This window comes from Scyliorhinus torazame, chromosome 2 (genome assembly GCF_047496885.1).
Source record: "Scyliorhinus torazame isolate Kashiwa2021f chromosome 2, sScyTor2.1, whole genome shotgun sequence".
NCBI lineage: Eukaryota > Metazoa > Chordata > Chondrichthyes > Carcharhiniformes > Scyliorhinidae > Scyliorhinus > Scyliorhinus torazame.
Window position 1 is genome coordinate 38,303,854 of NC_092708.1, and position 27,218 is coordinate 38,331,071.

A 27,218-nucleotide genomic window follows, 5' to 3' on the forward strand; every position below is an offset into this window, starting at 1 on the left:
GGAAGGATAAGGCTCGTAGAAGGAGGGAACTCTGGATGACTCAGGATATTGAGGCCATGGTCAAAAGGAATAAGGAGGACATTCATAGGCAGCTGGGATCAAGTGGATCCCTTGAAGAGTATAGGGACTGGCGGAGTAGAGTTGAGAGAAATCAGGAGGGCTAAAAGGGGACATGAGGTTGTCTTGGCAGATGAGGCAATTTACAGATGCATAAAGTGTAAAAGGGTGATGAGGAGAGGGTAGGGCCTCTTTAAGGGTAAACAAGGTTATCTATGTGCAGATCCACAAGGGATGGGAGAGGTCCTAAATGAATATTTCTCATCAGTATTTACTGTTGAGAAAGGCATGAATGTTGGGGAAATTGGGAAAATAAAAAGTGATGTCTTGAGGAGTGTACATATTACAGAAAAGGAGGTGCTGGAGGTATTAAAGCGCATCAAGATCGATCAATCCCCGGGACCTGATGAAATGTATCCGAGGACATTGCGGAAGGCTAGGGAGGAAATTGCCAGCCCCAAATATGTGGGGCGGAATATGTGGAGTCCCGCCACGCCATCCCGACGCCTGCACGCGAATCAGCATGCTAGGTTTTATTGGTCAGAATATTGAATACAGGAGTTGGGAAGTCTTGTTGAAGTTGTACAAGACATTAGTAAGACCACACATGGAATATTGTGTTTAGTTCTGATCACCCAATTATAGGAATGATATTGTTAAACTAGAAAGAGTGGAGAAGAGATTTAGAGGATGCTACCAGGACTTGATGGTCTGAGTTTTATAAGGAGAGGCTGGATAGTGTGGGACTTTTTTCCTTGGGGGTGTTGATAGAGGGCTATAAAATAATGAGAGGCATAGATTAGGTAGATAGTCAACATCTTTTCCGAAAGGTAGAAGAGTCTAGAACTGGAGGGCATAGGTTTAAGGTGAAAGGAGAGAAACAAAAGAGACCAGAGGGGAAGTTTGTTGACACAAGAGGGTGGTGAGCACCTGGAATGAGCTGCCAGAGGCAGTGATAGAGGTGGGTACAAATTTTTTTTTAAATTTGAAAAAATGAGTTAGACAGTTACATGGAAAGGGTGGGTACAGAGGGATATGGGCCAAAAGCGGGCAAGTGGGACTAGCTTGGTGATAGAAACTGGGCAGCATTGTCAAGCTGGGCCGAAGGGCCTGTAAGCATCTATGACTCTAAGACCGATTTTTCAGTACCGCAGTGGGACAAACACTGATTGGAGTGATACAAATATGGAATTCCGGGCGTGGGTTAGGGACATGATAACATGTCCACTGATATGGGCGAGGTTTTAGCACCCCAAAGTAGGAGAAAATTAGGTTTGAAAAATCCCTTGTAAATGTGGAACAAATTAAAATTTTCTTTGCAACTTTTAAAACTTGATAAAAGTAGCAAGATATTTAAAATGAGACTGGTGAATCAAAGTGACAGCCCACAATTATTGCAGCAGTCATGGGAGCATGGTTTAAGTGTCTGAAAAGAGTTATGCCATTAAAGGTTTTCATCTTGTGCTCCTCTGGACAGGCATCAGAATGCCAAATTTCAAAGGGAACAACAATTTATGTTGCATGAAAAAAGGGGTGCTGATTGGTTGCCATGTTAGATTTGATTGGTCTAGATATTGCCATGGTAAATGTATTGTACTTGGTGTTTTCGAAAGTTTATTCAAATGGGATAATGTTTGGATGTACTCCATTTTGTCTGCAGGATAGCCCCATGCATATGAATGTAATGTAGTTTCTAGCAGAAAGTATCTACATTGCGAACCCAGCTGATCTTAAATTGGTTGACTGTGCACCCTCTGGCTTGTTCAGCAAATGCTGCCCAATCGCAGAATCACACCTAATATTAAAAATCTGAGCAACATTTTCAAGCTAGTTCACGCTGCTATTATGTGGTGTTTTCCATTAACAGGGTGCTGACAAAAGGATGCCCTGACTATGGGTAATGCGGTATATCAATTTGGGTGCTGGTGGAATACCCAATGCCAGGTATGCAGGCCGCATGCCCAGGTGGCGGCGAGGCAGATCATAGTAAACAGCATGTTGCTTCAGATGTTCACAATAGACATACTCCACCACCTTGTGCTCAGAACCTCCTAAACTGTGATTCTATAATTGGGCAGTGCTTGCTGAACAATCTCAAATGTGCCAAAGATTACATTAACAACCACCTTAAGAAATTTGGCATTCTTGCATCCATCGCCATGAGTGCAGGATGAAAAGCTTCAATGGCATGTCTCTCCTTTCTGTACCACCAAAATGGTTTTAATCTCGATGAGATGGCAGATTTTTGAAAATTAATGTTTTCAATTTTACTTTTTAAAGAAAAAAAGGAACATGGTACTTGGAAGCAGACATGGGCTCAATTCAACTAAATGGGGACAAAGTCCCATAGCGAGCGCGTTTAGCGGCATGTTTCCTGGCGCTCGCAGTGCCTAGAAACATTTGACATTCAATGCGACTTGTGGTGTATAAGGGGTCTCAGTGGGGGTGTACGGCTGAGGCTGCACATAGCCCCATTTTGTACACTGGGGAACTCCGGTCGCCGGAACTCCCCAATGTAGCGAGAGATCGGGATGCCATTTTTAAATGGCATCCTGATCGCCGAGGCCCCTGAAGTAATCCATGCACCCACCCTCCCTCCAGTTCCCCTGGCCCGATTGTATGCTCAGAAAATGTCAGCCTAGCAATGCCCATGCCAGCTGGCAATGCCACATGGGCAACTTCCCAAGCTGGCACTGTGAGCATGCCTAAATGGCAACAAAAATGCCAGGGCACCACCCTGCCCAAAGGACATGCAGCTGGGGACCTCCGATAATCTGGGACACCTCACACGCATGCCGTCCCATCTGGTCCCTGTTTGTGGGGGCCAGTGGTGAACGACATTCGCCTGAGGTCTCCAACGCAAAGGGGATGAATCCCAAAGCCTCAGCTACCTCGGGAATCGGCACATGAGAGTGAGATGAGCTGTCTTGCTCTAATATGCAGATTTGCCAAAATGTGATCCCATCCACAATGGGAAGGATTTCCATCGCAGCGTATTGCGAGATTGTGTTGGGTCCCGCTAGGCATTAACGATAAGGCAGATCCCGGGAGCAGAGTCTCCAGGCTTTTATCAGCCACGTTGCGCCACAGCGAGCTGCTTTTTCGATCGCGCCCATAGGCCATACCGCCCTTCCACCATTCAGCAAGATTGTGGCTGATCTGGCTGTGATCTCAAATCTATTTTACTATCTGCTCCCCATAAGCCTTCACTCCTTGTCTATCAAAAATCTGTCTGACTCGAATTAATTCAACCCAGCCTCCACTGCTCCCTGGGGAAGCGTACTCCACATACTCCATCTTAAATGGTAGACCTCATATTCTTAAACTGTGCCACGCAGTTCTAGTCTCTCCCACCAGTGGAAGCACTCTCCTAATATCAGCCTCATCAAATCCCCTCGAGACCTTTTATGGGCAGTATTTACCAGGCAACCCGCCGTGTGTTTTTCGGAGGTGATGGGAGTTTCTGGTCACGCCGTTGTCGACATGATTTCTTGTTGACTGCACCCCTTGTCGCCGGGAAACCTGTGCGCCGTCGGTGAGACTGGAATATCCCACCGACGTGAACAGCCGGTGAATTCGGCCCACTTCTGTTTCTTCGAAACAGGCCCAACCTCTTCAACCTTTCTTCAAAAGATAAACTCCCCATTCCAGTAATGGGTCGACTAAAGCTTTCCCTGAATTACTTCTGATGCAATTATATCTTTTTTTTAAATAAGGAGACCAACACTGTACACAATATTCCAGATGAACAGTATTACCAACGCCATGTACAGCTACACTAAAACATCCCCAGTTTTATGTTCCATTCCCGTTGCAATAAATGTCAACATTCAAATATTATTGTGGGCAAAACTGCGCGTTTTGAAGTCAAATTTGTACAAACCTGATGATTCTAATTTTTGTAATTGTAGCCAATTTTCATATTAAAGTCTGTTTGGCTTGTATATTAGTCCAAAGCATGTCAAATTATACATCTAATCAGCTGTAATCAAATTTTTGTTTGAAACAAGTGAACAGAATAAATGTATACTTTGATGCGTATTTGCATATTACCAATGGCTTGAGCTTGCCTCAGTGCAATTCTCAGTTGAATTTGGAGCTGAAAATTGTTATGAATCCGGAAAATTGCTTTTGTGACTGAAATAATATAATAATAATCGCTTATTGTCACAAGTAGGCTTGAATGAAGTTACTGTGAAAAGCCCCTAGTCACCACATTCCGGCGACTGTTGGGGAGGCCAGTACGGGAACTGAACCCGCGCTGCTGCCTTGTTCTGCATTACAAGCCAGCTGTTTAACCCACTATGCTAAACCAGCCCCTTAGTAACGTTGCAAGCTTTGCATATGTTTGCATCATGCATGCCATGTAGAAGCTGCATGCATATGATGGCATGAGTGCAAGGCAGCACATCTTTGGATGCAGTTTTTAAAGTGAAGAACAAGGATTTTTCTTTTTCCCCCCCCCCCTTTTTTTTTTTTTCCCCCCCCTTCCCCCAACTAACTAAATTCTTCCCCTTTCAATAAGAAATTCAGGAACTGATTATACCATTTGTTATTGAAACTGCATTACTCCCAGTTCAGGCTCCCTCTACTTGGTTTTCAAGATGTGCCTTAGCTCCCAACCCCAGGTTTACAAAAGTAGAATGCTTTATATCTCATACCAGCCTTCCTTGCACTTTCCCCAAGTAAGACAATAGTAGGCTTTGACTTACATACACTAGAACCTTGATGGGGGCTGTCCATAGGTTTTCGAACCAGAGGGGATCTATTAACATCAATAGTCTGTTTGATCTGAACCTAAACCCCAGAAATAAAAGAACACAGTTCTGACCTGGTGAACTATGCAATTCAAATACCACACCTTAAATCCTGATCTACATCCATTCCCGGCAAATAGTTTTATACATGACTGCGCTTGTTGGAATTATTTTATAGATTTGGTACAGGGTAAGGACCGTGGTCATTTTAATAGTGCAAACATTCTCAATAAACTTGCAAAGTATAGAAAGGGATCTGTCACTTTCAATGTTGTGCATTTAATATGACAGACAGAAGATTTAATTAAGAAAGCATTATGCTATTCCCCATTTGGACTATGTAACCTTCCCCATGTGACAGTTCCTGTAAGGAATTAATAAGATCATATTTGTCTCCTGGCAACCACCAGTGTGGCAATGCTTGTAAGAGCATGAGAAATATCAGGAGGAGACTATCCTGCAACACCATCCACTCCGATCATAGCTCTTTGAAAGAGCCAATGAACTGATTGGCCTCTTGTACTGTATTATTCTATGATTTTTGCATTCCTATTTTCTATCCCAGATGTCTTACTTTCTTGCATTTTAAGGGAATTAAGACCACCTGAGAATATAAAGAAGCCAATAATGCTACCTAAGATTCTTTATCTTGAAGCACAGTGGTTGGAAATTTGGCCCCCCTCTCCCTCCAAACAAAAGGTGGTTTAGGTATCGACTTTTCATCTCAGTGGGCGATGTTTTTAAGTCCAGATTTGAAATGCGTTTTGAGTTGTCTTCATACAGTTCCTGATTGCCATGGGCTCATAGCACAATTCAGCAGCAAATGTCAGAGAAGCTACAGTGTACCTGGCAGAATGAGGGGCTCTTCATTCATTAATTGGGTATATAGTTGTAAAAGTTGTTGCTCGGTCAGCTGTTAATTTTAAGGATCTGTCAAAACGGTTGAAAGAGTACTGAGCCAAGCTGGGTCCATCGAGGTGGGTCACAGGTCAGCCATCATCTCATTGATTGGCGGAACTGACCTGTGAAGCTAAACGGCAGACTCCTGTTGTTGCCTTTCTAAAACAAAAGGACTATGTGGCAACAAGAGTGGAACTAACTGGATAGTTCTTTCAAAGAGCTAGCACAAACGCCTTGGCCCAAATGGCCTATTTCTTTGTTGAATGATTCTGTGAAAGGCACGGGATCACCATACGGCTGATAATTAACACTCATCAGAGCTCGATTAAGTTTGTTCTGCTAACTTTTTTTTCTCTTCCCCCCCCCCCCCCCCCCCCCCCACAAACCTGATAATCCAATTTGAGTTAAATTTTAAAATAGAATTGAGATTTAAGAAACAATTGTTGCAACAAGAAATTATCTCTAATAGCTGTATTGCAGAACTTGTCTCCTCCTCACCTAATACAGCGGTGTGGCAAGACACGTTTATGATGGTGACAGTGCTCCATTTAATGCAATCTTTTGCATTGACTTAAATCCAGAGGCAAAGTGTGGTTTCCGGAGTTCCAGTATTCCGGCATCAGCTTTGCCAACCATCAGGACTATAATTATCGAGCACTAAAGCAAGGAGGTTATGACGCACCGTCCTAAAATGCCTGGTTCAGCCTCCACTGGAGTATTGTGTCAAATTCTGGGTGACACACTTTAGGAAAGATGTGAAGGTCTTGGAAAATAATTACAAGAATGGCGCTGGGCCTGAAGGACCTCTGTTGTCAGTAAAGTTTGGAGGAACTGGGGTTAGTGTGGAGAAGATGGGAGCTCAAAATCATAATCAGTCTGGACAGCATAGACTGGGGTGTGATTGGGGGGGAATGCAGAGAGAGGAAACTGAGAACACCTTGCAATTTTGAGATGATTGACAAAAGAACCAGGAATGATATGAGGAAAATAATTGTATCCGCCGGAGTTTAGAAGAGAAAGAGGCGACTTGGTTGAAACTTTTTTTAAGTTCCTGTGGGTTCTTGATGGGGTGGATATGGCAATGATGTTCCCTCTTGTGGGAGAATCAGGAACGAGGGGTCGCTGTTTCAAAATAGGGGTTGGTCCATTTAAGACCGAGGACAAAGATAATTATTTTTCTGAGGGTTGGGTTTTTGGAACTCTCTTCTAAAGGTGGTAGAAGCAGAGCCTTTGAATGTTTTTTAAGACTGCTAGGTAGATTCATGATTGAGGTTACAATCTGATCAGCCATGGTTTCATTGAATGGCCATGGTTTCATTGAAAGGCGGAACAGGCTCGAGGGGGCTGAGTGGCCAACTCTTATGTTCGAAAAACCTTTTTTACGCAGTGAATGTTTAGGATCTGGAATACACTGACTAAAGGAGTATGGTGGAGACTCTGTCAATCATGGCTTTCAAAAGGGAATTCAACACGGTTACAGAAAAACGGCAGGAGAGTTGGACAAGCTGAGCTGCTCTTGCAGAGAGACATAATGGACCAAATGGCTTCTTATCTTGTACGTATGATTCTATTAACAGCCCTACGATCTTTGGTGAGACAGTATATTATACTGTACCCTTTTTTTTACCTCTGCATTGATTCCATCAAAGGGTAATGAGCTGATCAAGGTGAGGGCCCTTGGGTCTTTAATCCCATTCCTAGCTGAGCATCAATTACTCATTTGTTATCTGACACAATTGGCAATCTTTCTCTGAAATTACTTTAGAATAGCTGGAATGTTAAATCTAGCATTATGCTGCCGAATTGCAGTGTGTTTCCCTAAGTTTGGGATTGAGCTGTGTTTCAGCAATGAACATTTCACATAAAAAGAGGAGGAGGTTCCTCTACTGACGAGCAGCAGATGTGAAGTTGTCACACGAGCATATGATATGAAAGCTCTTAATTTGGTTTTAAAAATGTTTTGTGTATGATCAATAATCGGGATGCCACAGTGGTTAGCACTGCTGCATCACAGGGACCCCGGTTAAATCTCCGGCCTTGGCTCACTATCGGTGTGCGGAGTCTGCACGTTCTCCCTGTGCCTGTGTGGGTTTCCTCCTGTTTCCTCCCACATTCCAAACGTGTGCAGGTTAGGTGGATTGGCCGTGCTAAATTGCCCTTCAGTGCCCAAAGGTTAGGTGGGGTTGCGGAGGTAGGGCCTCGGTCGGGTGCTCTTTCGGAGGGTCAGCGCGGACTCCGTTCCGAGGCAGCTGATATGTGAACGCTACATCAGGAAGGCTTTATTTGATGACCTCACAGTTGCAGTGAAGGCACATTAATAAAGCAATTGCCACGGGAATTCGGGCAAACAAACCTTTCGAACTTTACTTCCGTATTCTTGTTTATATTGGCCACATGATGACTTGAGCAAAGAAAATTACTATTTTAAAATAAATTTTGAGGCATGGCGTGGGCACCATTGTTGGTGATGTTAGTGACTGAACTAATGTGCTGCTATTCTCTCACCTCGAGGGGTAAATTTCCACTTGTATGTGAAGCTGTACCCCTTCCACCACAATAACTACATTGTCTGCCGACTTAACTGACATCATGTTATGGATGAACCATTTAAATATGAGGAAAGTCGCAGCCATTCTATTTGTTCCTGTCACCATCTCTGCAGCCTTGCCCACTGACTCCCTATTCGCCAAGCTCTCTCGTGCTGAACCGGATGTAAACAAACTCAGCGCCCTGTTCAAATTTTCTGAGCCGAGTGGATAATGTCTCCATTACCCACACTACCACCTCCACAACGTTGCTTACCTCTTCCCCTGGTCGCTTCATCTGCCACTGAACCCAATATCGCCACCCGTATTGCCTCTAAATTCGACATCTGCAATATTTTCTTTCCGTGGCCTCCCAAAGTCCATTCCACAATCTGCAACTTGTGCCGAGCTTGTCTATGTGCATCCTGTACAAAATCCTGCTTTGCAGGACCTTGTTCTCTTCAACCTCCACCAGCTCTAAATCCCCCAGGGCACTGAAACCCTTGTTTACGAATCGTAAGGTCTCATTTCCCTCTACCCTCTCATTTCAACGTCCTCTTCTGGTGCTGTGTCTCAGCTCATACCTTGTTGTGCTTCAACTCTGGCCATCTGTGCACCTTTCCCTCCACTCCACAGAAACTTGCCTTTTTGTGCGTGCTATTAGCTCGATCTCTGAACTAGTCCTGCAGAGATGATGACAGAAACAAATAGAATGGCTGTGACTTTCCTAGTATTCAAATGGTTCACCCATAACTTAATGTCAGTTAAGTCGGCAGACAAGGGGTAGCATTGTGGATAGCACAATTGCTTCACAGCTCCAGGGTCCCAGGTTCGATTCCGGCCTGGGTCACTGTCTGTGCGGAGTCTGCACATCCTCCCCGTGTGTGCGTGGGTTTCCTCCGGGTGCTCCGGTTTCCTCCCACAGTCCAAAGATGCGCAGGTTAGGTGGGTTGGCCATGATAAATTGCCCTTAGTGTCCAAAATTGCCCTTCGTGTTGGGTGGGGTTACTGGGTTATGGGGATAGAGTGGAGGTGTTGACCTTGGGTAGGGTGCTCTTTCCAAGAGCCTGTGCAGACTCGATGGGCCGAATGGCTTCCTTCTGCACTGTAAATTCTAAGATAATCTATGACAATGTAGTCACAGTGGGGCAAGGTAAAGTTGCTATATAAATACAAGGTATTACCACTGTCCTATTTCTTCGTCTATTACTAATCAACATTCACCCATGTAGTGACGAGGGGTTAGATCAGTAAACTAGATGGCTAGAATCTGTTGCAGATGGCACTGGTTAATTCCCGTACTGGTTGTGGGATCATAGAGACCTGCCTCCTCGCCTTGACCTACACTGTGGCGAAGTCCTCCTCGAGCGGTGTGTAACCAAGAGCAATGCCTAGTCTTTAGTGGACTATGTTGATGACCCATGCAGAACAAATGGCTAACTGCCTCTGCTAAATAACTGAAAAAAAATGTTTTTATAAAGTTAACTGAGAGTCAACCGCGTTGTTGTGGGTCTGGAGTCTCATCTGGGCCAGACCGAGTATGGACAACAGATTTCCTTCCCTAAAGGGCATTAGTGAGCCGGATGGGTTCTACAGGCTTTCCACCAAGAGAGTACCTCAGTTCTTTTACAGTCAATAAATTAAGTGTAGTCACTTGCTATAAAGTAGGAAATGGGGCTGAGTAAACTTTCACAAACAACAGTGCGATAATCTGCTTTGGTTCTGTTGATTGACGGATAAACCTTGACCAAGACACCCGGGATAACTCCCCTGATCAGGATCAAATAGAGCTATTGGATCTTTTACATCTACCAGAGCAAGCTGACTGGGCCGCGATTTAACACCTCATCTGAAAGCCGCCAGCTCCCGACACTGTAGCACAGCACTGGAATAATGCAGCACTGCACTCGAGTGGCAGCCTTGATTTTTGTGTTCGGGTCACGATGCATCTTGATGATGTGTTAACCGTTCCACCATCAATAATGCAAATAGCAAGAATGCGAGTTGAGAAACCTGCCAATGGTTCTCTATTACTGTCTACCACAAGCCCACCTACATAGATCACCTCTTTTGGCAGGGGAAAAACACTGCAGGCAACACACCCCATGTGGAAGCAAGCACTGAAATTTGGTTCAGCACGTTTTGAGGACCATCCTCTCTCCAAAAGTGAGCATCAAATGTGTACCAGAGGAAGGGTAGTGATGACACGGCTGCAGAAGTTGTGTGCGCGCGCACACGCACACCTGCCAATCTTCTATCATACAAATCTAAGAGCATCCAAATTGGGGGCAGGATCCACCATTTGACAAGACTGTGGCGTCTACTTTCCTGTTTACCTGGCATACTCTTAGAAGATTCTTGACTGACGAGGGAGTCAATCTAACTCGACCTTAAAAATATTCAATGACCCTTCTTCCACTGCACTCTGGGGAAGAGAATTCCACAGACTAATAATCCTCCTGAGACAAGTTTCTATTCCTCTGTCATAAGCTGGAGGCCCCTTGTGTCCCCTCGTTCTAGCGCCTCCTCGTTCGAGCCTCTCCTATAAGGAGAAACATCCTTTCAACATTCGCACTGTCAAGCCCCCTCAGAATCTTCAATATTTCAATAAGATAATCTCTTTCATTCTTCTAACCTCCTTGGATACACACCTAACCTTTCCTCCGTGAGACAACTCGTCCCAGGAATTAACCCAAGTGAATCGTCTCTGCACTGCTTCTAATGCAATTATATCCTTTTTTAAAAAATGAGGAGACCAAACTGTACACTGTACTACAGATGTGGTCTCACCAATGCCCTGAACAACTAAAATTAAATCTTTATTGTCACACGTAGGCTTACATTAGCACTGCAATGAAGTTACTGTGAAAAGCCCCTAGGCACCACATTCCGGCACCTGTTTGGGTGCAGCTGGTACAAGAATTGAAATCCCGCTGCTGGCCTTGCTCTGCATCACAAACTAGCTGTCTAGCCCACTGAGCTAAACCAGCCTGAACCGACTATAGCAGAACATTCCGATTCCACTCCCTTCGCCATAAATGACATTCCATTTGCCTTCCTAATCACTTGCAGTACCTGCATAGTACCTTTGATGATTCATGTACCAGGACACCCAGATCCCTCTGTACCTCAAGGAGTTCTGCAATCTCTCTCCATTTAAATAACATGCTGCTCTTCTATTTTTCCCGTCAAAGTGGAGAAGTTCACATTTTCCCGCATTATGGGTGCGATCCACTGGCCGCAATGCGCTCTCCCTTGAGCATGATGCGGCCGATTAATGCCAGGAGAGCCCTCTCCAGGAGAGCTTCCCAACAGTCTTCACGCCTCGCAGGATTCACCAAAGTCCCGCGAGGCGTCGGAGTCCGAATCCCGCCCACAAGGAACGGGCCCAAACTGTTTTAAACCGGCTTCGGCAAACTTACCCAGCATCCACCGACCTCCCTCGATTCTCCGACCTCCCCAGGCCACAAATGTGGACCAGGTGGAACGGCATCCGGTGGGTCTCCCAGGCCATCCGGTCAGATGTAGTGCAGGGTGGACCTCTGGCATGTGGGCACCCTAGCACTGCCAAGGTGCCCAGATGGCACTGCCAAGGGTCAGGGGCCAAAGAGGGCCATGCCTATGAAAGGAGGGTGGAGGGGGAGTTTGATGGATGGGGGTGTGTAGGGCAGGTGAGTAAGGGCCTCCGGGAGGTTGGGGGGTGACGAGTGGGGGTCCTGGAAGGGAAGGTGTGCTGTAAGGGGGCTTGGGGATGGCCCCCAGGGATCCCACAGTGGGGTGTCCTCACTTGGAGCATGTGGGGTAGTGCCCATGTGTGTGGGGGTGACATTGCCCATGGGTGGGGGGTGTGGGGGACCCACAAGCTCACTCGGAGATCGGGGCACCCTTTCAAGATGGCAGCCTGAGCTCTGAGTTAAGCTCCTAGTGCTATAAATATGGGCTAAACCAGTGAGAAACTCCCCAGGGCCCCAAAAAATGACTAAGCGTCATTGATTGGTAGTGGGGAACCCATCGGCGCTCTCCCTGAAAAACAAATGAACTTGGAAAGTTTTCAAGATAATCACTCCCTATTTTCCATCTGCCAAATTATTGTCCACTCGCTTAACCTACCTATATCCTTTTTATATCCTCTTCAAAGCCTATTCTTCTACCTGCCTTTGAGCCATCAGCAATTTTAGCCATCATAGATTCAGTCCTTTCATCCAAGTCATTAATATGGGTTGCAAATAGTAAGGCTCTGGCGCTTATCCCTGTTATACTAGTTACTGCTTGCCAGCCTGAAAATGGCCTATTTATCTCTACTCTGCTTCCCGTCAGCCAGCCAATCCGCTACCAATGTTAATATGTATCCCGCTACGCTGTGAGCTCTTATTTTGTGTGTTAACCTTCCATGTGGGACCTTGTCAAATGTCTGTTGGAAATCCGAGTTCGCCACATCTATGGCTGCTCGTTACATCCTCCAAGAGCTCAAATAGTTTAGTCAAGCATGATTTCCCTTACCAAAACTATTAGGATTTTCTAAATGCCCTGCAATAACCTCTGTAATAATAGCTTCCAGCATTTTCCCGATTAATGGTGTTCGGATGTCTGACCTGTAGTTTCAGGCATTCTGTCCCTCTCCTTGAATAGAGGAATTGCATTAACTATTTTCACATCTGATGGGACCTTTCCAAAATCTGGGAATTTTGGAAAATTAAAACCAATGCATCTGCTGTCTTAGCAGCCACCTCTCGCTTAAGACCCTCTGATGAAGTCTATCAGGACCTGGAGCTTTGTCAGCCTTGTCCTAATAATTTTATCAGTACCCTCTCCCTGGTGATTGTAATTGTTTGTTGAAGCTCCTCCCTCTCTTTCACCTCTTGATTCACAATTATTTCTGGGATGTTATTTATGTCTGCTACAGTGAAGACACGCACACTCTCTGTTCAATGCATCTGCCATTTCCTTCCCATTATTAATTTCCCTGACACTCGTACACGATAGCACCCATGCTCACTTACTAGTTTAGCATCAGACTCTTAGTCACCGAGGAGCCGTGGAAAATGATGAAGTAACTTACAGCTTGGACATACTTCAATATTGAATCTCTCTTAATAGATTTGGATAACAAAAGTCTGTCATCAATCTCCGATTTCAAAACGAACAAGTATTCTAAGTAATAAATGCCATTTGCGTAGAACATTCCCAATTCTGCCATCCTTTTGCATGAACGGATGTTTCCTAATTTCACTCCTGAGGGGTCTGGCTTTAACTTGAGACTATGCCCCTTTGTCGATGAAATTATAAGTCAGCACTTCGAGTTTTTGCCAAAGGTTCTTTAATTAAACACGAAGTTCGTGGGGGGGGGGGGATTGGAGAGACCACAGTCATTCCGATTGTCCCCCCTTTACAGAGGTAAAGGCAGGCAATTTATATGATCAGTAAGCAATATCTAGGACAGAAAATATTCTTTAGATTAGCAAGAGACAGAAAACTGAGCAGGCCGGAGTTAGATTTTAGTAACAGGCCTTGGGTTCCTTGCCTCAGAAAAATAATTGTATGCTGTCAGCAAAGCAATGTGCAGCTGTATGCTTGTTTACATTGTATGACCTTCTGACTATTTCATACAGAACTCTTGACTGAAATAAGGCTAAATATCCATTATGCTTTGCCAAGTGCCTATTTCCATGAAATATAGGCAAGCAGCTGGTTAAAATGAATACAGAGTATTAAGGCAACTAATCCGCCAACTAAAGTCCCTTCTACACACTTTGTCCTTGGCTCCCTAACTATCAAAAATAGTTTCTCCCAATATACCCTGTCTGTTCCCCTTCAGTGGCCTGAAACTCCAACACCTATTAATTTATTTAAAAAGGAGCTTGTCAAGTTTTGGATTATTAGTGTTCCATTTGAGTGGATCCGGTGAGCAGGGACTTATTTGAAGCAGTGGAATGAATTTCACTGCGAAGTTCAGGGGCGCATGGTTAGCACTGCTGCCTCACGATGCTGAGGACCCAGGTTTGATCCCGGCCCCGGGCCATTATCCGTGTGGAGTTTGCACATCCCCCCCCCCCCCGTGTCTGCGTGAGTCACACCCCCACAACCCAAAAAGATGTGCAAGGTAGGTGGATTGGCCAAACTAAATTGCCCCTTAATTGGAAAAAATAATTGGGTACTTAACTGTGAAGCAGGTTGACCATTTAAGCTGATCCTTTGGATGATGTTGAAAATGAAAGAACCCCCTCGCTGACGACCTTCTTCAGCAGAGGTAACAAAACTAGAGCCTCCCCACCCCCTTAAGTTTCGAATGGCTATATTTGTGCCGAGTTCTTCTTGATATACTACTTGATGCGAAGGGAATGTTCCAATTGCCTTTTCCGTCACGAGTATCACATGAGGAGAAGCATGCTGCGGAGTTTAGATGTGGAGCACATTCATTTTAAATGGATGGAATGGACTTTCCACTCATTTCCCAAGTGTGGCTTCCTGCCAAGGGCGCCTGATTGAGCAATTATCATCTTGTATCTCGCGATATAAATCTTTAATGCAAAAAGATTTCAGCTAACTCGCAAGATTGCAGCGATTAACTCCTGTCATTTTTATAATGCCGTGTTTTTTTTTTAAAAATGTCATTTAGATTTTATTTAAATGGAAAGTACCGTGAGACCGAATTGGTAACTGACATTCTGGATTCGTCTGACCAGTTGATGCTTTGATAGTGACACATCTTTTAAACTGCTTAAATTATCCTGTCTACTTGTAAGCAACAGCAGAATTGGTTCAAATGAAATATATGTGAAGGGGTCAGTCAGTTACAATTTTTAAAGAGATTCCACTCTCAAGAGCAGCTTAATGCATAGTACACAACATGGTATTTCTGTCCTTATGAAACCTCATCCAAATTATGTTGAGCAGTACTGGGAGATTTGCTTGTGTTGTTTTGATATCATTTGCATTTGCTTTTTTCTTTAATTTCGTGTTTGATGTTGCTTTGTTCCATGGGCAGTCTGGCATAGATTGTTGGGTTTGTTTTCAGTGTGAGACACATGAGAACGATTGCTTTTTAAAATCAAATTACAATGGGTTTATCTCGCGAGATTTTCTGACCTGCAAGTCGGGCAGGCCTGAAGTCCGGAGACGTGGGCAGGTGGTGAGAATTTCATCTTCCCGAAAGGGAATTCAAGAACTCCCTTTTCCACCTCCTCTCGAACCCTCCCCAAAAAAATCTGTTGATGTTAAGGTCAATTGAACATTTTTAAAGCCGAGACTGATCATTTTTTTTTTTTTTTGGAACCATTGAGTTAACGTTGGCACAGGCTTGAGGGGCCGAATGGCCACCCTCTGTTCCTAGCTGTACAATTCGCCGCCGACTTGGCCTGGGCCAGTAACGGGCTAGGCAAGTAACCTCCGAGAAAGACCCTCATGGTAGCTCGATATGAGCTTTCTCCTGAAATAAGGGACATTGCATTGATATATCCTGCTCTTTATCACTTTTTGAAACATCGTCAGGAGCCTGTGGCGCCAACGTTCAACGCCGGACGTAATTTAAAGAAAATGCATATCCGAAAAGCTGTAGTTGTAAAATGCGTTGTACAAACAAAATAATAATATAATATTTATTATTGTCACAAATGGGCTTACATTAACACCACAATGAATTTACTGTGAAAATCCCCTACTCACCGCACTCTGGCGCCTGTTCGGGTCACAGAGAGAATTCAGAATGTTCAATTCACCTAACAGCACATCTTTCGGGACTTGTAGGAGGAAACTGGAGCACCCGGAGGAAACCCACGCAGGCATGGGGAGAACGTGCAGATTCCACACACACACTGACCCAAGCCAGGAATCGAACCTGGGACCCTGGCGCTGTGAAGCAACACAGGGGCTGGTTTAGCACAGTGGGCTAAACAGCTGGCTTGTAATGCAAAACAATGCCAGCAGCGCGGGTTCAATTCCCTTACCGGCCTCCCCGAACAGGCGCCGGAATGTGGCGACTAGGGGCTTTTCACAGTAACTTCATTGAAGCCTACTTGTGACAATAAGCAATTATTATTATAGTGCTACCGTGCTGCCATTCATTTCAATGTACGAACATTTATCCAGATTTTTACATTCATATTCAAAAAAAAAGTTACAAATTTATTCACATTAAAACTGTGGATGAAGTAATTCCCATGTTCAAATGTTTAGATCTCAGATAGAACTTGATAAAAAATAAAGTGCAACTGTTATTTTTAGAATGAAAATTTATTTTAGAATCTTAGTTTCTCGAGGGGCAAAACCTTCACTTTTGGGTGTGAAAGTTAATCTCTGTTTCTCGCCAGTCTTAACACATCTGACTGGGTTTCTGAGTGACAGCGCAAACTTTGTTTTGGCGGTTGTTGCCAAGTTTCCCTACACATTTTTTCATCCTTTTAAAAAAATATTTGGAAGGTTGCATATTCTGTGTCTTTTGAACTTTCTACTGACGTCACCGGAGTTTCCAAAACAGATCAGAGGCCTCATTCTGTGCGGCAACTATATTAGTAACTTTGAAGTTGAAAACACTTTAAATTTGGTAGCAAACAACATTGGAGCTATTGAGACATTGGCCCAAGGCTGAATCGTGGATGTACAATATAGAAAGTCTGAAGTGAGGCTTTCACAAATTCTGTAATTCCAGTTAAGTGTGATTCTTCAATAATCGCTTTTGTGTTCTCTCGCCATCATTGTAGTGCTTGATACTGCGGGTCAAGAAGAGTTCAGTGCCATGAGGGAGCAATACATGAGGACGGGGGATGGGTTTCTCATAGTCTACTCAGTCACTGACAAGGCCAGCTTTGAACATGTGGACAGGTTTCACCAGCTGATCCTACGGGTCAAAGACAGGTGAGTGTCTGCAGAATTGCTGTTCTAAATAAGTACTGTAAGCTGCTCTTCCTCAAACACTACACACTTCCCCCACGTGCACTCGCTCTCTCTCTCTCTTCCTCTCGCTCTCTTCCTCTCTCTCTCTCTCTCTCTCTCTCTCTTCCTCTCTCACAAGGCTTGAATTTTTTCATTTGAATACTTGATACACATCTTCTAAAGGTGTTAACCCATTCACTTTAAACTGATTAGTTCTTCCTTTAAAATGCAGGTGAATGATAGACATGTATGATAAACACACTAGTAGAGATGGAGTGGGCTTTTGGTCCTTTGAGCTTTCTCCGCCATTCAATAAGATCATTGCTGATCTAGGAAGTAGTTTCACTCGTGTAGCTCTGGTCATGCCACATAGCCGATGAGGTATTGTGATCAGAAGCAGCTTTATGTGCACACGAAAACGTAAATAAATGACCAGTAGTAATCTGTTTTTGTGATGCATGTCGGCAGCTAAATGATGACCTGAGAGCGTCCCTGCTGACCCTCACAAAGTTCCATAGGATCTTTTTACATCCACCTTGGGCAGACCAGGTTTTGGTTTTAATGTCACATCTGAAAGGCAATGTTTCTGACAGTGCTCAAGTCACTGGAGTAGGGCTTGAAACCATGGGATGGGTGTGGGGAGTTGTGGGGTATGGCAGGGATTGAGTTGGGAGGGCATGGGGGATGTTATTGGGTAGTAACAGTCACAGCTGATAAATACACCAGCATTGCAAACTGTATTTTTCTGGGCTATAGTCTTGTAATGGTCCCTTTGTGGAGACCAATCAAGTGAGAGAACTGAACTTGACCCGAACTGAAAACTCAATGAATAAGATTTCACTTTGATACCAATTGCTGTAACACTTGAGCCCAAAATTGGGATAAATTCAACATAAATTACCGAGCAATTTGCATTCAATTATAAAGTATAAATTACACACTAAATGTCAGGCAATCCCACAAATTTTCTCCGCAGTCCAAAATATGTCATTAACTTGAGTGCCAAAGTCTTTCTAAATCTATCTTTATCATGGAAGAATTTCAGCTCCCCTTCTCCCAGGACCTACCCCGATCCCGAGGCAGCAGTAGAGCACCAACCAATCCGAAATCCACGGCCGCACTCCACCAAAATGTCATCAAGGAAATGGCAAAACCGAAACTTCGGTGACATTCCTTTACCACCAGAACTCTGCTTACAATAATCTTCAAGGTACAGAAACTGCTGCACCTACTACATTTGTCTATGCCCAGCTCTTATATCCAGCCCCTTGTCTTCTTCGGCCTACCTCAGTGGGATCATTAGGTTAGGTGGATTGGCCATGATAAATTGCCCTTAGTGTCCAAAATTGCCCTTAGCGTTGGGTGGGGTTACTGGGTTATGGGGATAGGGTGGCGGTGTTGACCTTGGGTAGGGTGCTCTTTCCAAGAGCCGGTGCAGACTCGATGGGCCGAATGGCCTCCTTCTGCACTGTAAATTCTATGATAAAACTATGATGATTGTCTGAGCTCGGTTAGATGTGTCCTTTTTTAAAAAATTTGGTTTCAACCAGTTTCAGTTGTTTCCAATCTCCGTTTCAGTCTTACTTTCCCTAGACACCCAAAGTTTTGGTTTCAGTCTTACTTTTCCCCAGAAACCCGAAGTTTCGGTTTCCCTATTATGGGCAAGGCGTTTTCAGAACCCCAAAATGTATCATGGAGTTCAACCAACCTCTCCCTTTAATGGATTGTTGCTTTTGAAGCACAGGAATTTTTCCCCAGGTGTGGGATTACAATTATGGACACGTGTGTTTTGAAACACAAAACACTGTTTATTCCATGAACTCAACTTAACATCTTAAATAAACATTGGATCTCTTAACACCCCTTTCTTCAAAGATAACTCAGAAAATATTGCAACAGTAAATGCTTCCTTAAAATGTTCCTTCAAACTTTCAAGAGACTTAACACCTTTAAACAAAATCACATCAGGTTAAAGACCACTATTATAAGTTTAAATCACCCAAATGATCCAGAGATAATCTTTCATGGGAGAGATCCAGCTCACTGCAAAAGACAGACACATGCCCAGCTCTTTTCAAAACTGAAACTAAACCTGCAAAACTAAACTGCAAAATACCTGACCTCAGCCCCACCCACTCTCTGACATCACTGTTTTCTTAAAGGTACATTGCTTAAACATCCATGTCTTAAAAGTACTCTCACAAGACACTATTTTCCTGGTTTGTGTCGGTCTCCAAAAATAATAAGCGTTAAAACCATGGATTTCATTGCTGTAGAAATGCTACATTTGTCAGAAACCTCAGGAACTTTTTTTTTATTGTTTGTCTTCTTGTGGAGGCAATGTCACTGGTTTGTGTCTGGTTTTCACTCTGCAGCGGAGTTTATGGACCTTCTCTGCAATGTTGATATTAGGGATGAAAAATGTCCACTCTTCGATGACATTCCTTGTTAATGCGGTTGTTAATCTGATTTTTAAATTGGCTATGCCTCCCATGTTAAGTAGCAGACAGTGACGTTATATGTCAAGTGTTCTCATGTGTTATTATGAACATGTTTTAATCTTTTGTCCTATCGAGACCTTTTTTTAATAAAAGAACGGGTGAGTCCTAGTCTGCAATTACTGGCTTGAAGGAGTTGACAATGTAGCCTGCTCAGACCTGAATTAATCTTTTTGCAGCAATACAGTCAGGGAACCGGAATGACACCGCATCAATTGTGCTTGTGTTAATCCAGCTTTCCTGCACTGTCTGGTTCAGGAACGTTTCCAAGCCACTGGCTCTGAATGATAGAATTTCCACTCACCTTTTCAAGCCCAAGAACAGAAGCCTTAAGGCTAACCTAAACACAATGGAGTCTGCACATTCTCCCCGTGTCTGCGTGGGTTTCCTCCGGGTGCTCCGGTTTCCTCCCACAGTCCAAAGATGTGCAGGTTAGGTGGATTGGCCATACTAAATTGCCCTTAGTGTCCAAAATTGCCCTTAGGGTTGGGTTGGGTGGGGTTACTGGGTTACGGGGATAGGGTGGAGGTGTGGACCTTGGGTAGGGTGCTCTTTCCAAGAGCCGGTGCAGACTTGATGGGCCGAATGGCCTCCTTCTGCACTGTAAATACTATACTATACAATGAAAAGTGAACAAAAGGGTTAGTCTTCATTTGACAGGGTAAAGATAAATTGGCAGTAGAGGTGGGGACTATTATCAAAATCTGCATTTTATTTTGGATTTCTAGCATCTCTAAGTAGGAGTAGGACATTTGACAGCTCGGACCTGCTCTACCATTTAGCTGAGCTTCTACCTCAAAGCCCTTCTTCCTGCACCATCTTCAAATCCTTTGATATCGGTCTTGACTGTTCGGTCTTGACTGTACTCTTGAGTATTCGGAATTCCTAAGATTCAGCACCCTCTTGAGTGAAGAAAGTCCTCCTCGTCACCGTCCTAAATGGCCTGCCGCTTTATTATGAGACTACTGGTTCATGACTCCTCCAACCTTCCAACATCTCTTCACCGCGCCAGGGACCCGGGTTCGATTCTCAGCTTGGGTCACTGACTGTGTGGAGTCTGCATGTTCTCCCCGTGTCTGCGTGGGTTTCCTCCGGGTGCTCCGGTTTCCTCCCACAAGTCCCGAACGACGTGCTTGTTCGATGAATTGGACATTCTGAATTCTCCCTCAGTGTACCAAAACAGGCGCAGTGGTGTGACGACTAGGGGATTTTCACAGTAACTTCATTGCAGTGTTGTGTAAGCCTACTTGCGACACTAATAAAGATAATACCTTGTTGAGCCCTGTAATAATTTTGTTATCTTCAAAGAGATCATCTCTTTTTCTACTAAACACTAGATAATATAGGCCCTCTCCCCTCATTTGGACAATTGCACCATCTCATGGATTAGCCGAGTAAACCCTAGTTGCACTCGCTCTATGGCAAGTATATCCTCTGGTTAGGAGGTTAAAAATGGCATACAATACCCCAGATGTGACCTCGCAAAGGCTTTATACAATTGCAGCAAATCTGATTTACTTCTGCATTCAAATCCTCTGCAATAAAGGCCAATGTACCATTTGCCTTCCTAATTGCTTGTTGCACCTGCATGTTGCATTTCAGTGATTTATGACACCCAAGTCCTTTTCAACATCAAGACATTCCAATCTCTCACATTTAAGAAATACTCTGCTCTTCGGTTATTCCTGCCAAAATGAATAGCTTCACATTTTTTGAAATAGTAAGTACATTGGCAGAATTACTGTTAAAACATAACAGTTCACAGAGCAATAGGTAACCATTCAGCCCATCTTCTCTGTGCTCAGTTCTCTGAAAGAGACATCCACCTAATCCCAATTTTCAGTCCTGTATTTTGCATTTTTCAGATAGTTGGCCCAACTTTCTTTGCATTGAGTTTAGATACTTGTTTTCATTCTCCGCATACAACTCTATTTTCAAAAAGAAAAATCCCAACTGGATGAATGCTGTTTTTGTACGTTCTTGGGACGTGGCAAGGCCGACATTTATTGTCCGTCAAGTTGCCCTTGACAAGTTGGTGGTGGGCTGACACCTTAAGCACATTGCAGATCGTGGTTTGAGGCTGGTGGCTTCAGGTGTTCATATCTTGGTCAGTTACATTGTTACGGTTCAGAGAAACCGATGAAGGGTATTAATTGCTTTTTTGAGCACCTATAAATAGGGGACAGCTGGGACACTGGGGGCAGGATTCTCTCAGCTCGGGGCCGGACCGAAGAATCCCCGCGACCGTTCTGCGGAGAATCGCATGTCGGCGTGTTTGGCCGCGGCACCGGTCGCGGGCCACTCTACGCGGCTGGCCCACTGATTCTCGGCCTGGGATGGGCCAAGCGCCGCAGTTAAAACGCTGAGTCCCGTCCGGTGCCGCCCACAACGGGAACTCTGCGTGCAAGGGTCGGGTGGCGGCCTGTGGGGGGCTCCGACCCCGTGGGGGGCCTCCGATGCAGCTGGCCCCTGTACCCCTGCACCATGTGTCGGCCGGCGCGTTGAAGGAGGCCATCGCGCATGCGTGTGTTGGCGCCGGTGCCACTGTGCATGAGTGCGTTGCCGCAGGCGCCACTGCGCATGCGCGGATCCCACGGTGCACCGTTCACGCCGGGATAGGCAGATGGAACGGCCCCCTGTCAGGGCCAGAATTACTCCTGGCAGCGGCCTGTTCACGCCGTCTTAAAAAGCGACGGCGTTTACCACCGCGTGGACATTCTGCCGCGGGATGGGAGAATTCCGCCCTGGTGTGTGAGAAGTCAATAAACTCAACAAAGTAAAGCACAGTGTCTTGGTTTCAGCTTCCCCAATCGGCTAAGATCATGTTGGCATGCTGGGCCACATCAGGGGGCATGTGAGAGTCATTCTCATTAGAACGTGAGTGGAGTCGTGTACATGTCAGACTGGATAAGGAGTGCATATTTCCTTCATCAAAGGACATTAATGAACCAATTTTATATTTTTACAGCAATCTGTCAGATTTAGCAGTCTGCTAACAGCTACCAGCTTTTTATTACTAGTTTTTACAATTGGAATTTAAATTTTCAAGCTTCCATGATGGGAATTGAACTCTGGGGCGGGGGGGGGGGGGGTCGTCGGTCTGTATTACTAGCCCTGGAGCGCCCTATCTAACAGCATTGTGAGAATCCCTTCATCACACAAGAGTACAGCAGTCAAGAGGACAGCTCATCATCATGTCCCCAAAAGCAATGATAGGCAATATGTGCTGGCCTTGTAAAGGGGGCCCATATTTCAAAAATGAAGAACAACTATTCTACTGCACGCACCAATGTCTCTTTTATTCAAATGGCTCTTTTATTCAAATGGCTCTTTTTCCGTCGGTAATATAAATGTACTGATTTTTAAAGTGACCATTCCTGTCACTCTCTTGTCTAAACTCATCTGCTGGGTGATAACACTGGTTGAATAGAAGGTGTGAAGAGAATGTCTGATGCTGGGACTGCAGTAGACATTGTGAACTAACTAATCCTTCCAGAATATTCCAAAATTAATGTGGACTGAAATTGAAGTGTAGCATCTCATTATAAACCTCGGCAGCCCGCTGAGAATTTTCCAGACCGTGAATTGCTTTCAAGTAAGTGATTGTCGGAATCTTGTTTTTCCATATTTAGAATATGGTTTGAGGATCTTGAACGCAAGATTTTAATGCAGTAAACTGATACAGTAGCAATATTTTTTTTTGGGGGGGGGGCGGCCCGGATATGGATGTCACTGGCATTCCCTGTGCCGAAGCTTCTTTGCTCTTGAGAATGTATCGAATCCCTATAGAAGGAGGCCATTCATCCATCGGGTCTGCACCGGCCTGAAAGGGTACCCCACCTGAACCCACTTCCCTCGCCCTACCCCTGTAACCCCCCCTAACCTCCAGATCTTTGGACTTTGGGGGGGGGGGGAAACCGGAGCACCCGGAGGAAGCCCACGGAGAGAATGTGCAAACTCCACCGAGACAGTCACCTGAGGCCAGAATTGAACTCTGGTCCCTGGCGCTGTGAGGCAGCAGTGTTAACCACTGCCCACCGTGCCCAGAAGATAGAAGTAAGCTGCCTTTTAAAACCACAATATGAAGAAGGTACTCCCATAGTGTTGTTGGGCAGGGAATTCAAGTTGTTATGTTACAGGACTAATTATCCAGAGAGCACAAATTTAATGTATATTTTACTTTATAGAAACTTCTAATATTGTTGCATAGTCCTTGATGTGAATGATCGTATGATCTTAAGTGTGGGATCTCTGAGCAGAGAAGGCAGACCATGAAACGTGCCAGTTCTCGCAAACTGTTGTAACCATTGGCAGATGGTTTCTGTACGAGCTGAAAATATCCTCTTGGTGTTGCTTCTGCCCAGAAAAGCCTTGGTCATCAAAGAGGCTTTGATCAGCTCTACTCTTCACTGGCAAACCAGGCTTGGCCCCACCTTTTGCACCCTTAAGAGGCCCTCCTGGCCGGACCATGAAAATGACTCCAATCAATTGTACGATCTGGGCCATCAAATATCAGGACCTTGTGACCACAAATACTTCATTTTGTGTACGTTTAATGTATTTTTTTTTTGTTTATTTGACTTCTGTTCTTGCCTACATTTGTTTCCAAGATGAAATTTAATCCCCATTGGGTTTCAGAAATTTCACAGGACTTCACTTTCCTACTTAATTAAAATCCCTTCCAAATTCCTGATTTTTTTTTTTTCTCGAGTTGCTTAACATGGAATTAGCACAAGCCTGCGTTTTGTGGACCCTGTATATTCTGACTTTTACGTGTAAATTTATAGAAGCTTGCATCAGTCTCTGTACCTCGTCAAAACTTGCTGAGCATCACAGTCAAATTTCAATAAAGTTTTTTTAATTTGCAGATGTTTTTAATTTGCAGATGTATGTTGCTAAAATTAGCTTTCAGTAAAGTGCTAGAAAACTTCTTTAGATCCTTTTAACTTGAGAAACGTTCCTTGCTCAGAGATTGAATCAAGTGGCAGCCTTGATTCCAGTGTCTATTGGCTTTGAAGTAGAAGGTTGTGGGTTTGAGCCTCGGTCCGGAGACTAGAGCACTTAATCTAGGCTGGCAATTCCGTGCCCAATCGCACAGTCAGATGCTGGTTTTCCGAGGTCCTGTCCACCTTGTCAGTTAAACATAAAATATCTGGTGCTACTATTTGAAGAAAAGCAGGAAAGTTCTCCTGGTGTCCTGACAACTATTTGTCCCAAAACCAACAACTTCACGCAAACAGATGGGACTCATTGGTCTGGGCACTCGCTGTACAAATATTAATTGATACATTTCCGATATTACAACAGCGTCTACACTTCAAATGTATATTATTGGCAGTGGAGCATTGTCAGACATCATGAGGTTGTGAAAGGCTCTGTTAAATGAGAGTGTACTTGTTCTTGCATTGGACTCATTGGTCTGGGCACTCGCTGTACAAATATTAATTGATACATTTCCGATATTACAACAGCGTCTACACTTCAAATGTATATTATTGGCAGTGGAGCATTGTCAGACATCATGAGGTTGTGAAAGGCTCTGTTAAATGAGAGTGTACTTGTTCTTGCATTGTTGCATTTTTAAAAAATACATTTAGTGGATCCAATTAATTTTTTCCAATTAAGCGTGGCCAATCCACCTACCCTGCACATCTTTTTGGGTTGGGGGGGCGAAACACACGCAAACACGGAGAATGTGCAAACTCCACACGGACAGTGACCCAGAGCCGGGATCGAACCTGGGACCTCGGTGCCATGAGGCAACTGTGCTAACCACTTGCACCACTGTGCTGCCCTGACTGCTTATCTGATGGGTAAATGCACAACTATCCTGGTGTGGCACCAAGACATACCCACCAGAACAAATGGATGTTTCATTCACAATCTGTGCTGACCTAGCTGATGACAACCGCACAACAATTAGTCATTGCATTCAATCTCGAGTTTCCATGGAATAATTCAACAAAACTGAATGAATAGGAGCAGGAGTAGACTGTATGGTCTTGCGAGTCTGTACTACCATTCAATGATATCATGGCTGATATTCTACCTCCGCTCTATCCCTATGTTCCTTGATTCTCTTAGAAGTCCAAAATGTTATTGATCTCTGTCTTGGATATACTCGATGGTCGAGCATCCCGTTGATTGCTGGGATGGGGAATTCCAACGAATCGCAACCCTATGAGTGAAGAAATCTGTCCTCTTCGCAGTCCTAAATAGCCAATCAGATAGTTCTAGACCCGTTGCCCAGGGGAGATGTTAAAATCAAGTGGCCACAGCTAATGCTTTACGTGCAGTCTTCAAGTCCGGATAGGATTAGCTTGGCTATGGTGTTCCACATAGTCAAATAGACAACACTCAATTGTCCAGGATTATCCACCAAGAAAAGTGAGTAATGTACTTTGTAGCAGCCTGCTTCGGGGGAAGAGGGGAGAAAAATAGGGATATATTGAAGCCTGTCAACTAGAAATTCCATCTGGAAATAATTGAGGGCAATAATACAAATAAAATTTTCAACAAAAACAAATGACCCTTTAAGTCTGTTCATAAATTGAGTTGAAATGTTGGGAATCCATGGGGTATTGTTTGCTTCCCATTCATGACACCAGCCACATTACAGGGTTGAAAGCAGAGCAATGGTTGAAAGCAGAGCAATGACAACACCAGTCTCTGCCTGTTCACCTGCAAGGTGATTTAACAACAAGCCAATTAAATTCCTTTGACAATTTGGGAGCTCTGCTGATGATTTGACATTTTGGCATTGGTGCGTCAGCTCCTGCTCTACAGATCCTGCTTGGCCAGTGGTATTTTCGAAGATAAATGCATGGCCATGAATGCAGCAGAACCAGACGTTCAACATATTTCTTGGATTTGGCCAGTTAAACAAATAGAATTTTTTTAAATGATGCTCGGCTGGTTAATTGTAAATGATGCTCAATTTTATCTTTTGGCTTTAGTTTGAAAGACCATTTTAAACTGTTTTGATAGCACTTTTAAACAAAGTAAATGCTCTCAAAAAGGGTATTGTTGAACTTTTATGCTCAGACCAGTGATTCCAAATAGAAAGGATGTTCATAGAATCCTTATAGTGCAGAAAGAAGGAGGCCATTTGAGTCTGCCGTGACTCTCCGAAAAACCGCTCTACCTTGGGCACACTCCCTGCCCTATCGCTGTAACCGCACCTAACCTACACATCTCTGCACGGTGAGAGAAAACCAGAGGAAACCCACGCAGACACTGGGAGAATGTGCAAACTCCACACAGTCACCCAATGCTGGAATCGAACCCAGGTCCCTGAGGGACAGCAGTGCTAACGACAATGCCACCGCTATGATATTTAGTATTGCATGACTATTTGGTTTATGTACATTTCTTCAGCCCCATGTTTTTATTCTGCTGTGAAGTTCATGGTTTTACTGATGTGCAAACATTTTTTTCCCTCCTTCTGATTGTCCCTCTTTATTCGTTCTCCCCTCACGGTTGTGGTTTGTGCTGATTGTGGTTCCCATGTGTGGCATCTGATACTTCACTATGTATTCTTGCTGATGACTTGAGAATGGAAGGGAAAGGTTCATGGATTAGTTAGCCTTGATGGTCGCCCATGTTCTAGAAGC

At 44.3% G+C, this 27,218-nt stretch overlaps 1 protein-coding gene across 2 annotated transcripts in view; it reads left to right on the plus strand.

The window, feature by feature from the left end:
* mrasa (muscle RAS oncogene homolog a) overlaps nucleotides 1-27,218 on the plus strand; it is a 68,548-nt gene that overhangs the window by 28,328 nt on the left and 13,002 nt on the right. For both annotated transcript variants that reach the window (XM_072470101.1, XM_072470108.1), the window contains exon 3: nucleotides 16,936-17,089. In XM_072470101.1, the coding sequence (XP_072326202.1) occupies nucleotides 16,936-17,089 (154 nt within the window). The remainder of the gene's footprint in view (nucleotides 1-16,935; nucleotides 17,090-27,218) is intronic.